The sequence below is a fragment of the Hippocampus guttulatus genome, chromosome 3 (genome assembly GCF_054856545.1).
Source record: "Hippocampus guttulatus isolate MCC_2025c chromosome 3, RoL_Hgut_1.0, whole genome shotgun sequence".
NCBI lineage: Eukaryota > Metazoa > Chordata > Actinopteri > Syngnathiformes > Syngnathidae > Hippocampus > Hippocampus guttulatus.
This window is the reverse complement of record NC_141263.1, coordinates 18,041,454-18,055,296: the sequence shown is the minus strand read 5'-3', so window position 1 is coordinate 18,055,296 and position 13,843 is coordinate 18,041,454. Positions and strand designations below refer to the sequence as shown.

The window sequence follows — 13,843 nt, the reverse complement described above, 5'->3', positions numbered from 1 at the left end:
TCTGGCTACTTTGACAGATAGCCCGTGTCTGCGTATTTGTGTGCCTCACTATGTGGACAAGGACATTTTAGAGATGTTCAAAACTGAGTTTGCCTGTAAAGTCAGCCACTCATCTGTGCTGACTCTTTTTGGTCCTGTTAGCCAGGCAGTGATGCAGCTTAGGCATTTCAGGCTGCTCCTTTCTGCTGTTCATATTCACTAGGTTTAGAATAGGTTTGAATTTGCCATTAAATGAGTGAATTTTTAATTTAGTTTTCACTCTTGTTTTTGAAGTTAAGCTAGTTAAAAAAAAAGTGAATTTTATTAAATGAACTGTACATGAGGTAGCAGTAGGTTGCCTTTTTCGAGGTTATACTTTTATATTTAATTGACCGCTTAATGATTTAACGTGTGTTCAATTGATGCATGCAACAGAAAACAACAAAGGATGTTATCTATGAAATACGAATGATTGGGTGATTGCATCGTTTGAGACACACGCTTATTTATACTCTAGAGCGATAACAACAAGCTTGAAACCAAAGAGGCGAAAGCCTGTAACTGAGACCAGAGAGGACCTGACCCAAAAGAAGAGACAGTGGAAAGGGAGCAGAGCGACAGATGGTAGGCAGTAGATTAGTCCCGCTTTGCTCTTCTGTCCTTGTGTGCATACGATTGAATACAATCAGTCCAACTACACTCTCACTCTGTAATGCTTTTCTGATTTTCCAAACCATGCTTTGACCATCTGTAAATGTACCTCTGAAAATAGCTTGTCAGGCGTTTTTGTTATGCTGTCCTATATTGAACCTTTTCCCCTTGGATTGCTGTGTCACATCCAAGCTGTGCCGCTGCCAAAGTTCATGATAGCTTCCTGTCAGCTGACTTGTGATGAGGAAATGCTTGTTTCTGATTGCCGGGAAGGAAGTGTTGAGTGGAAACACTGGAATGTGTTCTTTTTTACTTCCTCTAACGTCGTCATTTGATTCTCACTGACGGATGATGGCAGGTTGGCGTGGCGCCTTCATTCACAACTGGATAACTTTGTGTTGTTTTTTTTGTTTTGTTTTAGCTCAGCTTATTGTGTCCGTGTGTCCGCTTTGACAAATATTCTCATTGATCCAGGTCATTTCTTTCCCAGGCCATTGCATCGATTGCAATTTTTACGCTGCTCTTATTTTTAGCTGTGTGTGTTTCAATCCACTGCATGTTTGCACTGTGGTTGAGAGAGGAAAGTAATTTCATCTGTGCTGTATGTTGCACATGGAGCATATTTGACAATAAAGCTTGACTTGACTTGCAACTGGATTGCTCTGGTTGTCTTAGAACTTCAATCTTAGAGTCTACGGCAACCAGACCAGTCCAGTTGTGATCTATTCAATGCTCTGAAAAATCCAAACAAGCCTGTTTTGTGTTGGCTGCTTTTCAGCAGGACTGAAGCTACAGTGTTATAGGATTTCCCCCTTGTGGTACGTCATTGTGACATTTGTTTATTGTAGATAGTGCTGTTGTACCATTTAATGAATTGCTGTGTTGTGATTACCGCAATTCTAGCATAATTTTCATGCGTTTACAATTTCAATGTACGTGCAATTGTTTACAATTGCAGGTTGTCACTTTCTTAACAAGTTAATTTCATTCAATGACACTGCTCATGACTAATAACACTCACAGCTCATGAAATTATTTATTTTAAGGTTGGCACTTAACGCCAAGTGGGTATGGCAATTAACAGCTTGAAACGACTTTATCAATCAAACTGCTGCTTTTTGTGAAGTGTAATGAGTTCAGTTTGCTCCCACCATCAAGGACTGATGGTATCTCAAATTTTCGTGAGCAAGACAAACACCAACGATAAAAAATTAAGCCTTGTGACAACTTGTATCTCGGAAAACAGATGAGTTGGGTCAAGGTACCTTTGTACGTTAGAACCTCCACACAATCCATTACGGGATGCTGCTCAAACGTGTTCAGATTTCCAAATTATTTTCCCAGATCAAGCTGTCACCACTATAGAACATTTATTATGTGTAAAAGTAGTAGTTTAATGTTCTTGACACATTGCATACATGACAAGATTTGTATCTCAGTCATTAGAAAATTTTCCCACGGATGTTGAATAAATTGTATGACCACATTGGCATTTGACTTTAGCAGTTCCATTATGTCACTATGACCACTTTCTTGCTCAACATATTGTTTGATAATTGACGGATGAACTTTAAACTTTTACTTGTTGCGTCATGTTCATTTTAAACATGCAAACCAAGAATGGCTGTGGAGAAAAATCAGGTTGCGTGAGCTGTGACGACATGACGTCAGTCAGCATGTGTTACTCAACAATCAAATGTGTAGCGAGTACAGTATGATTTTCAGTCTCACCTCAAGCAGTAGCGATTTAATGTTTTAGTATGTTCAGTACCAAAGGCAGCATACGCCACTCTATACAGTGACTGTAAATGCAATCTCTTTAGCACCAATAAAGAGTGACTGTGAACAGTTTTGGAGCCTTTCCCAGTATGCTTTAAAAGGTTTGGGAGGTGGCCTGAGTTGCCCAGCGTGAGGGGAACAGGAGAAGTCCTGTTAGACTGTGCTGACTGACCAAAATCTGTCTCCTGTTTCCTGCCTGCCTCGCTCGCTCCATGGCTGCTGTGCTGTGCTGTCCTCGTAGCAGTGCTAACTGATTGGGCTGCTGCTGTGTGTTTTGCAGATGGCTGGAAGCAGTAGCTGAAGACACCATTGAGAGTTGAAGTGCTCAGTACCTGATACCAGCAACTATGAATGGTGAGCTGGCTCCTTGTTTTATGAGTGCTCCACATGCATGTATGCATGTCTGAATACTGTACTAATCTTTGTCGTAGATATGATAACTGTTGTATACAAATAGACCTTAAAATCAACTTTATTATAACACATGCCATAACTGTCGTTTCTTATATTAGTTTCATTTAGCTGTATTTAAATTTCCCATGTATTTATTTGCTCATAGTTGTGAATAAAAAATGCAAAGAAGTGTGACTGCTTGCTTAACACTTACCAAACTAAGGCAGTGTCTAGTCTCTCTGCTGTTTGTGTGCCATCTCCCTTTGGTGCCAAGTGCTTGTTTGCTTTTCTCAGGTGGACGTTTTGCTTCCTGGTAATGATCACCAGTGTGATTTATTTAAATCAGGCTTCCTGCATGTTAAAGAAATTAGCGTGATGGATAATTCAGAAACAAGTGAAAACAGTGAGATTAACTACAAGGACAAAAACATACATTGGCCACGCAGCAATACAGCAATTACATCTTCAGAAAATGGAAGAAAATATGCATTTTGTATGCTTTTCTAGAAATACCTGCTACAAGATGTTGGGAGTGTGTCTGGGATTTTTTTAAACATTTGCACTCGGGCCACACGATCTTGGAAAAACATGCAATATGGGTGTTGAATACTCAACTCGACTCGACTCAACTGTGTTTATAGAGCACTTTCAAACACCTTTTTCAAACAAAAATACTGCAATATCGATACCATTGCAATATTTAACATGTGCCAAAAGTAACTACATTTTAATTTTCTAATGAAAGAAATCATCAAAATAAGCTGGATCAACATATTCTTTGCTCTCTCTCTCTCTCACTTTCTTTCTCTCTCTCACTCGCTCTTTATGTATTTATTTTTAAAAGTTAAGTGTTTGTCTGCCTAATACTGCCTCTCTCACCTTTTATCATTTTTTTATACATTACAGGTGGTACAAATATGTGGGCTGTCACTCCAGAAGAGAGGGTCAAGCATGACCAGAAGTTTGATACACTCGCCCCTTCAATGGGTTATGTTTCAGGTGCGTCCTTACGGTCACTGTGGTCTCTTTACTACAAGCCTGAGCTATATTAGGATGGTCTTGTTCATCAGCGAAACCAGAATTCCTCTTAATTTCCTAATTTTTCTGTCTTCCATCTTCCTTTCTGTAGGTGAGCAGGCAAGGAAGTTTTTCCTTCAATCGGGGCTACCTGCTTCAGTGCTGGCTGAGATATGGTAAGAAATATTTGTGAAACAATTAATCCCCCTCCCCCAAACTATTCTTGATTGACAATTCTGTTGCTCAATCTCAGGGCTCTTGCTGACATGAACAAAGATGGGAAGATGGATAAGTTGGAGTTTTCCATTGCGATGAAGCTCGTAAAGCTCAAACTCCAGGGAACGCCGCTTCCTGCGGCACTGCCAATCATCATGAAGCAGCCTCCTGTGCCTGTCCCCAATCTCGCCTATGGTACTGCCCATGTGTTACACTTTAACTCTGAGCCAATGACCTTTTACGCTGCACGTGACCTATTCGGCTCGACAAAGCTCTACTCGTGATCGACACATAACTGTATCCCAAAGAAGGTGCAGCTGATCAACTGCGGTTCCAAGCTTGCCGAGCCTGTATCGTACCATATGGTCGCTCATGGGTTGAACTGAGTTGTCATTCTCTCAACATTGTAACCTTTTAGAATACATGGCTAGAATTGTAAAAAAAAAAAAAAATTAATACACAGGCTAACGTGCTGCATTAATATAGTCCCATATTGCTGCAGCCGTCCACTTTACTGTTGACTTTAATATACTCTGTAATAAAGTTAGTCTATAGCGACCACATGCCGAGAAGCAAACAGCAGAGTCTTGTTATTTTCTGTTTTTGTTATTTGTCAGTGCATCATAATATGATTGATATGTGCCAAGTGAAATACCAACACACGCAATTTAGGACAGCGGATGCTTTGACACGAGAGGTTTTTAATGCAAAAATCATAAAAGAATTGAACACAGCCGTTGGTCGATTGGTGTCTTGCCCGCTGGCTACCATTTAATTAGCTTGTCGTGTTTATGCCTTAGGGATACCTAACATGTCCCTGATGTCTGGCACCAACCTTTCCATGTTCGCACCTGTATCCATGGCAACTCCAGGACCCACCTCATTGCCACCAATGACAGGCCACAACCTAGGACTTCTCCAGCCAATGGCTGCCGGCACCTTGGCCACCGGTACATACTCTTTTCCTACCCCCGCACCCAATAGAAAACAGTACACTATTTGAACAAAAAGTTCATACTTACCTTACCACTGAATCTGCTTATGGACAAAGGTGTACGGATAATAGTCAGATGTCCTAATACCGTTCTCTATATACCATCCATCCATCTTGTTGCTGATGCGTCTATGAATGAATTAAATTTATGTTGCTATATTTTCAGGTCTTCCGCTATCTGCATCATCCTATGGTTCTCCACTTGCAGCCAGGTGCGCACAAACACACTGACATTTGAATGCCTGAAGCAACAGACATTTGCATATCAGCCTCTTTACTAGTGGGGTGCTTGTAAATTATATAATATACCTCATTTATTATTTATCCATCTGAAGACTGGGAGGACTGGGCTTCAGTATATTGGTATTTTTAGCTTGCATGTTTAGAATTTATATACATACATTTTTTGCCGCAGCGCCACTTTGCCACCGTCCTCAATGACTGCCCAAATGGCAGCAGGCCTCGGGGAGTGGGCTGTGCCACATGCCTCCCGACTAAAATATAGGCAGCAATTCAACATCTTGGACAAACAGATGACTGGATACCTCACTGGTAATGTCTGTCTGTGTGCATGTGTGTATGTGTCTGTGTTTGCACAGTGAACTTAGGTCAGACAAAACCCAACTATGTGTGGCATGCAGGCGTGGATGTTCATGAACAACGGATGATTTCATAAATGTTCCCTTCCTCCCTTTTCCTTTTTTGTCATTTGAATTGCGTCAGGCCTTGGCTAACTGAGCGAGTGTGTGTGGGTGTGTGTGTGTGTGTGCGTGTGCATGTGCGTGCGCTCGTGTGAATGGCAGGTCTGTTGGACCGGTTTTTCTGAAATAGCCGTAATGTAGTGAGAGAATGAACACACCCACACAAGCCCAACTTGCAGGGTGGTCATCATTACTGTGTTTTAAAGTGAGTCTCAACATATCCAATAAAGCAAATGCATGTCTAATGGGGATTTATTGTTGCCTACAATACCAAGAATTCTCTTTCTCTCATCAGAACATTTTATTTACATTCAATCTACAGAAAATACAATCAGCCATGCCTTTCAAATTTGACTCTGCTTTTTCACGGTTTAGTGTAAAAAAATTGCATTTAGTCATGCCTTTAGACACATCTTCCACAGCCACATAGCTATTGCATACTGCCATTCTCTAACATAGTCACCTGCCCAGTTATTTTTTGACAAATTATTTTATTTTTGCCAAAATAATCTCCGCATGAGGCTGCCCATCTCTGCTAAAAGTACCTCTATCCCCAGTTGAACAGGTCATGCAGTTCTACCCCTCAAATTAAATTAATAATACATGTACTCAGTCTTGGGTTCAAAACAAAAATAGTTAAAAGGACTATGGACCTTACTTTAGGAAGGGTGACTGTGTTTAAAAAAAAAAAGTAAACAAACAAACTTCCATTTCTCTATAGGTCAGCAGGTGAGAGGTGCCATGGCAACCACGATGCTCAGCCAGACTCAGCTGGCCTCTATCTGGTAAGGATATATGAGTGTAAATGTTGTATATAGTTATTAATAAATAGTGATGCATACTTCCCAGAGATAGCTCTTCATCACATTGGGCCTCATTCACTAACACCTTTCATGCACAAATTTGTGATTCGTCAATACAGTATGTTTGTAGGTGAATATGTGCATACTCCGCGAACAAATCTAGAACCTCCCTCAGACCATGCGTTCGCACAAATAATGAAGGATCATATATACTTTATAAAGATCAAGGATCAATCTTTCTTACTCTAAGTCGCGCCCTCGCTCTACATAGATAAATGCAATACAATACATCCTGATGTATAGAGCGCTTTCACAACAGCTGCAGCTGTAACAAAGCGCTTAACAAAACAGTTAACATAAAGTAAAATAATAAACACACCACATAACATAAAACACGGACAGTCGTGCAATCCTAACCACTTTTCCCTCATACGCTTTGTTGTTTAAAGCATATATAGATGTATTTGATCTATTTTTGTATGCATGTGCTGTGTGTTTATATACTTTATATATGCATTACATGCGCAAATGAATACACGTGTATATGTCTCTAAGTGTAGATACATACACTGTATATTATTATTTAAACTTTCTACAGGAATTTGTCTGATGTGAACAAGGACGGCAAGCTGTCAGCTGAGGAGTTCATTCTGGCCATGCATTTAGTGGATTTGGCCAAGAGCGGGCAACCACTGCCGCGAACCCTGCCAACTGATCTGGTGCCACCCACAAATAGGTAAATTTAAAATAAGCCAAATGGGGAGAGCACATGATGACATCAAAATGTAAGATTATATGGTGTCTGAATTATATCATCCTTTCTCCCAGGGGTGTTGCAAATGGATCCAGTGTTTCTAACTATGCAGCTCTTAAAGATAATTTTGACTTTGAACTACCACAGAATGCCAGAAGCAACAGTTAGGTTTTTTTTTCAAACTTTTTTCTTTATAATTATGAGAGAAGTGCCTTTGTTTTTCAACCCCTCATAAAATTTACCATTTCATTTAGTATCATTCGAGGACAAATTCAAAGCCAACCTGGAGCGCGGTAATGCAGAGCTTGAGAAGAGACGATTGGCATTGCTAGAAGCGGAGAAGAAAGAGCAGGAAAGGCAAGCTCAAAAAGCACGAGAAGAGCAAGAGCGGCGGGAGAAGGAAGCTCGCGAAGCGGAGGAGAGAATGCGGAAAGAGGAAGAGAAGCGGCAGGAGCGCCAGAGAGAGCTGGAGAGGCAGAGAGAGGAAGAACGTCAGAGAGAAATTGAAAGAAAAGAGGTCAGACTGCGGTTTTGGGCAAATCTGTTTTCCTCATTCATGATTATTACTGTCGTGTCATTGGGCTGTATAATGTTTGGGTTCACCTCAGGCTGCACAGCGCGAGCTTGAGCGACAAAGGAAGGAGGAGTGGGAAAGGAGGAAAAGAGGAGAGCTCCAAATAAAGAGGCAGCAGGAACAGGACGATATCATCCAGCTCAAAGCTAAGAAAAGGAGTCTGGAGATGGAGTTGGAAGTTGTGGTTAGTGGTGAAACGCTACTAAGGAGGGTTGAAAAAGTATTGGCAAACTTGGTGAAGGTGTCAGGTCATTCTCTGTGTCTTAACACTTAAGGGTAACAAACAGCGTCAGATTTCTGACCGTTTGCGTGACATTCAAAACAAGAAGAAGCTTCCCAAGACAGAGCTGGACCTTATCAATCAGATGAAAGATGCGCGCCAGCTAGACATAAAAAACATTCAGAGCCAGATTGAGGTTAGTGTCTGTTTTGTTTCAAACTGTTTGTGATTACTGTTGTCTTTAGTGAATGCAGCAAAACTATTTGCATTGATTCTTTGACAGGAATTCCAGAGGAAATTGTCCCAGTTGACTCCAGAACAGAAAAGGCTGACAGAGACACTCCAAAGCATGGCAGTGAATAACCTGTCGGGTTGGTGTTGGTGGAGCAGTGCTTTGCGCTGCTCGAGTTTTATATCCAGTATTACTTTCTTAGCAAACTGATGCAAAAGACGTCATAAAAACAACAAAAATTAACACAGTGGTTAAGCCAATGCAGTGAAGATGCATTTGTAAAAAATCAACGCAATTTGGCATACATATTTGCCACTTGAAAGTATTCTAAGCATATTTGCATTTTGGCACTACTTTGGCATTTTGGTGTTAGATAGAAAGCAATTTACAACAGTAGCTTCTTGTTATACAAAAGGAAAATACCATCTCATTATGCTGTCTCACACTGTGTTTGTAGTGTCCACCATCTCCAACCTGAAACTCAGTGTTACCCAGAAGCGGGGTACATGCACAAAACTGAAAGATCAGTTGGAGGCCCTCGAGAGAGAAACTGCTGGCAAACTGGTAGAGCTGGACCGGTATAACAAAAGCATGCAGGTAGAATACAGCAACAGCACAGCAACTTGACATCATCAGTTAAAGCCCTGCAGTCACTGAAGCGGTGACTCACTGTGACTGTATATATGGGTCACACTTTGTCACGCTTACCTAACGTAATTGCTCATGTAGTGGCGAGGGGCGTTTATTTACTCAACAACAGATGGGTAAATGGAGGGATATATATATGGAAAAGGGAGAGCATGTCTGTTAGGGAAACCCTCATTTGTACAAACACAATTTCAGAAGCATCATTTTTTTTCACGTTTGGTTAAAATAATATATATTCAGTTACATTATTTGTAAACTGAAGTTTAAAACAAAATCAAAATGACAATTATGAAGAAATGAAACAATCAACATGGACGCACACAACAGTGCTCAGAACATTTACAGAAATGCTCGTTGCCAGAAAAAATACCAACTCCACCTATTGTTTTGCAACATTATTTCCCGACACTTTAATTCATCTGTTACACTCGTAATGTTCTTCGGTGCTGCTGTTTTGGTTATCAACATAGTTCAATTTTGTCTCAAGAGTTAGTGCATTTATGTCTGTGTTCAAACGGTACCGTTTCTGACAGACCTGGGCAAAGTCCGGCCAAGGACGAACCGTCTCTGACTGGCCCTCACACTGACCATTAAGTCAGTGTAAAACATGAAATATGCTGTGCTTTTAACTTGAATATTGTGCTTTTATTTTATGTGCACACACGTGGACGCTAGTACAACCGAGGGAGCAAGCAAAAGCTATGACTTGTGTCTGCAGTATTGCCAACTTAGCAGAATTTTTTCCTATATTTCGCGACATTTCAGATTCCTCCACCTAATGTTAGCAACGTTCTTATTTCCTGCAAAATGCAAGGCCAAGAAGAATTGGCCTGAAAAAACTGTTTGCACATCTACAGTTTCATGTACAGTACTATACATATTGGGTGTATTTAAGTCATCACTGTCAATAATATACTTCCCACTTATCTGTGTACCGATATTTGGAAGTCCTTACTAGGAACGGCTAATACAAGTTGACGATTGGTGCACAAAATCAATGTTATAATTGCATGCTCTGCATATTGCCAACTGCAACCATTTGTTTCTTCTGCACTGTCCTCCTGTTGCACATCTTTCTCGTAACTTTGCAGCATGTGGGTGCTAACGGCGCTTTGCTTCAGGCGGTCGTCTCACTGCTGTCCTGCCTCCGTAATCTCTTCTATCTGCTTAAGGTTTTCATTCTCCTCGTCGTACTCAACGTTGAATATCTTTTATTGCCTACTGTCATTGGCTATCACCCTCTTTTTATAAACTTTCACTTCCCCGCCATCTTTTAACACTCATGTATTTGTGCCCATTTTGTTCAGCCCCGAACTCACTTGTGTCAGTCGAGTCACACCACCCCGTTTTCATGTACATCAGGAACTAAAGGAGAGCCAGCAAAAGCAGCAGGCAGCACTTGAGAACCTGCGAAGGATCAAAGAGGACAAAAGGCAAGAGCTGATTCAGAGAAAACAGGAGCATGAGGAGAGGAGGAAGCTGGAAGAAGAAAGGAGGCGCCAAGAGGAGGAAGCTCAAAGGTCTTTGACACATTTTTACAAGTGAAATGTCATCACACCTGCTGTACGATTCTCACATTCGTGTTTTCATCTGCTTCGCAGGCTTATCAAGCTAGAAAAGGAGCGTCAGTGGAAGGAGAAGTTGAGGAGGGATGAGGAGGAGCGCCAGAGGAGACTCCAGGAGGAGCGTGAGGCCAAACAAAGGCAAGAGGAGGAGAAAGAAAGACAGGCTCTCATCCAAGCAGCAAAGTTAGAGGCCGAACGAGAGCTCAGGGCAAAGCAGGAGGCGCAGCGGAAGCGCAGAGAGGAAGAGGAGAGGAAGAAAAGGGAGGAGGAGGAACGCCAGAGGCAAGCGGAGAGACACAGGCAAGAAGAAGAGAGGAGAAAACTGGAGGAGGAGAGGAGGCAGTTGGAGGCTGAGAGGAGGAAGCTGGAGGAGGATAAAAGGATGGAGGAGAGGAGAAGGAAAGAAGCGGAGGAGCGACAGAAGCGGGAGGAGGAGAGAAGGAGGCTCGAGGAAGAACGTCAAAGTAAGCGAGAGCAGGAGGCAGAGGAGAGGAGGCGGCTTGAAGAAGAACGAAGAAAGGAGATGGAGCGGGTGGAGGAGGAAAGGCGGAGACAGAGGGCAGCCCAGGCAGCCATCCGAGACTCTGAGGAGAGGAGGAGGTTGGAGGAGGAGCGAAGGAGAAAAGAGCAGCAGGAAGAGGAGAGGCGAAAGAGGGAGGAAGAGAAACGGAAGCTTCAGCAGCAACAAGAGGAGGAGTGGAGAAGGCGTGAGGAGGAAAGAAAAAGAGCAGAGGAGGATAGAAAAAGAAAGGTGCAAGAGGAGGAGATGAAGAAAAAGGAGCATCCATCAAGTGGAGGAGGCAAGGTTGACATTCAAGAGAAGCTGAACTCTCTCCTTAGAGGACTGGAGGAGAGGAAAGGTAAATAAACACTTTGCTATCAGTATAATATGATAATGTAATGTTTTCTGATGAAAGAAAAGGGGCTTTTTTGTTTAATTCTCATTCCTCATGTCCAACCATAGGCCGGCAACCAAGGGCCACGCAACGCAGGAAGTCTGTGATTCTTACGCCCTTCAGGGCACTTTATCCGTTTACTGCGCGAAACCACGAAGAGCTCACTTTCAACGCAGATGAAATCATTGAGGTACAATTGCAATATGCCTCACAAGGGCTGCCTTCCAAGATCAAATCAATGATAGCTTTCCACCTAGGCTAACTATATAGGATTGGATAGCTTTATACAAAGATTATTATTTTTTTGAGTCTTTGTGAAATTTAATTGAACCCCATCCTCCTCACTTCCACTTTCTGCCCTCATCAATCAGGTGGATGAGACTGTTGAGCCAGAGGAGGGTTGGTTGTATGGGAGCAGGCAGGGTCTAATGGGTTGGTTCCCAAAGAGCTATGTGGAGAGGGTGGCCCAATCGGACTTGATAACCCCTGCGCCACCAGTAAAATTGCCCATCCAGTCGCAGCTCTCGAATGCTCTTGAAGCAGCAAAGGCAGCTGGGACGAAATCTGCCTTTACCCCAACACACTCTCCAAACCTCACCCACTCTGACACACAGGGACAGGTAAGACATTTTTGGTCATTTTTATCCGATTCCCATCGAGCAGCACAATTTGTTTCAATTTTTATGGTTGGGATTTGTAGGTTTTCTTTGTAAAAAGTGGACTGGAAAGATATCATAACCCACACCAAAAGAAAGAAGCAAAGAGCTGCATAATTGTATTTCGTTTACTATCTTAAGTCGTCTTTGTTTATTCATTACGCTACAATGATACCATACGATCAAGCTGACTCAGCTTCCCTGGAGGAACTGAAAGGTTACCATTCCAAATCATACCATGTCAACCCAATCTGAACTGTACCACTTTGAAAGCACATTGTCAGTGTCTAAACTTAACTAGATACTAACGTTTGTCTTTTATCAGCAGGTGGTAGGGAACCTGCTCGCCCAGGCCCTATGCTCTTGGACAGCAAAGACAGACAACCATCTGAACTTTGATAAGGACGATGTGATTCAGGTGCTGGAACAGCAGGACAGCTGGTGGTTGGGAAACCTGAACGGAGAACAAGGCTGGTTCCCAAAGTCCTACGTCACACTTCTGGGTGATGATGACAATTCAGAGTATGTATTCATATACACACAAAAAGGAACAGGGGTCCTGTTGTCTTTAACATATTATAAAAGTGATTCTTTTTTTTTTTTTTAAACCTCCATAGCAAAGAAGTTACACGATCAAAGAGATCAACTCTAGGACTAAACATTAAAACTTAACTTTGTATAATTTTTAACCGCTCTGTGAGATGAAAACCCTCTTGTTAAGTTATTATACAACCCCGTTTCCATTGAAGTTGTGCCATTGTGTTCAACATAAATAAAAACATAATACAATGATTTGCAAAACATGTCCAACCTATATTTAATCAAATGCTCTCCAAAGGTAATAAAGACAAGATACGTATGTATGTACTTCATTGTTTTTAGCAAATAATCATTATCTTTTAATTTTATGGCCGCAATACGTTTAAAAAAAAAAACTGGCACAGGGTCATGTTTACCACTGTGTGACATCACCTTTGCTTGAAACAACATTGAATAAACGTTTCTGAACTGACACAGATTGTTCAAGTTTTGTGGGTGGAAATTGTTCCCCATTCTTGCTTGATGTACAGCTTCAGCTGTTCAACAGTCCAGGGTGTAGGTGGTCATATTTTACACCTCATAATGCGCCACAAATTGTCAGTAGGAGACAAGTCTGGATTGCAGGCAGGCCAGTGTTTCTCTTTTGTTCCAAAGCCATGCTGTTGTAACACTTGGAGCATGTGGTATTTGGTATTGTCTTGCTGAAATAAGCAGAAATAAGACCTTGCTTGGATGACAACATATGTTCCTCCAAAACCTGCATGTACCTTTCATGATGTCTTTACAAATGTGTAAGTTACCCATGTCATTGGCACATACACACCCCATACCATCACGCATGCTAGCTTTTGAACTATGCATCCATAACAGTTTGGATGGTTCTTTTCCTATTGTATTCTGTTTTTATTGATGTTTAACACATTTCATAGGGTATTTGTAATTTATTTCTGTGCATTTGTGTTCACAGGATGAACTCCACATCCACTGGCGCAGAGACAAGCAGTAATCAGCAATTTGAAGGTGAGATTCAGTGAGAATGTATGTTATTTAGTGTATTACAGCAACGGCATTAGTGGCAACCCAAAAGCCAACTTTATGATCAAAACGTTTGATAAAGTTCTGAATTTATATTGGATAGACACTGTATGTTGTTCATCACTTGAGAGAAATTAAATTCTCACAGCAGGCACATTCACACACAGATACCTTTTTGACACAACCAACA

The 13,843-nt window shown here is 41.6% G+C and overlaps 1 protein-coding gene across 7 annotated transcripts in view; it reads left to right on the top strand.

Moving 5' to 3' along the window:
* The window catches only part of itsn2b (intersectin 2b), a 43,513-nt gene that overhangs the window by 6,425 nt on the left and 23,245 nt on the right, over positions 1–13,843 (top strand). For 5 of the 7 annotated variants that reach the window (XM_086107208.1, XM_086107204.1, XM_086107203.1 and 2 more), the window contains 21 exons: positions 2,690–2,763; positions 3,709–3,801; positions 3,932–3,995; positions 4,073–4,230; positions 4,836–4,985; positions 5,196–5,241; positions 5,445–5,581; positions 6,452–6,515; positions 7,132–7,269; positions 7,362–7,450; positions 7,542–7,804; positions 7,896–8,045; positions 8,137–8,277; positions 8,365–8,452; positions 8,771–8,910; positions 10,324–10,481; positions 10,563–11,386; positions 11,491–11,612; positions 11,794–12,042; positions 12,404–12,600; positions 13,586–13,638. In XM_086107208.1, coding sequence (XP_085963334.1) covers positions 2,757–2,763; positions 3,709–3,801; positions 3,932–3,995; positions 4,073–4,230; positions 4,836–4,985; positions 5,196–5,241; positions 5,445–5,581; positions 6,452–6,515; positions 7,132–7,269; positions 7,362–7,450; positions 7,542–7,804; positions 7,896–8,045; positions 8,137–8,277; positions 8,365–8,452; positions 8,771–8,910; positions 10,324–10,481; positions 10,563–11,386; positions 11,491–11,612; positions 11,794–12,042; positions 12,404–12,600; positions 13,586–13,638 — 3,331 coding nt within the window. In that variant the 5' untranslated portion in view covers positions 2,690–2,756. Of the gene's footprint in view, positions 1–1,430; positions 1,449–2,689; positions 2,764–3,708; positions 3,802–3,931; positions 3,996–4,072; positions 4,231–4,835; positions 4,986–5,195; positions 5,242–5,444; positions 5,582–6,451; positions 6,516–7,131; positions 7,270–7,361; positions 7,451–7,541; positions 7,805–7,895; positions 8,046–8,136; positions 8,278–8,364; positions 8,453–8,770; positions 8,911–10,052; positions 10,134–10,323; positions 10,482–10,562; positions 11,387–11,490; positions 11,613–11,793; positions 12,043–12,403; positions 12,601–13,585; positions 13,639–13,843 lie in introns of those variants that run through there. The other 2 variants (XM_086107210.1, XM_086107206.1) reach the window with 2 other exon arrangements.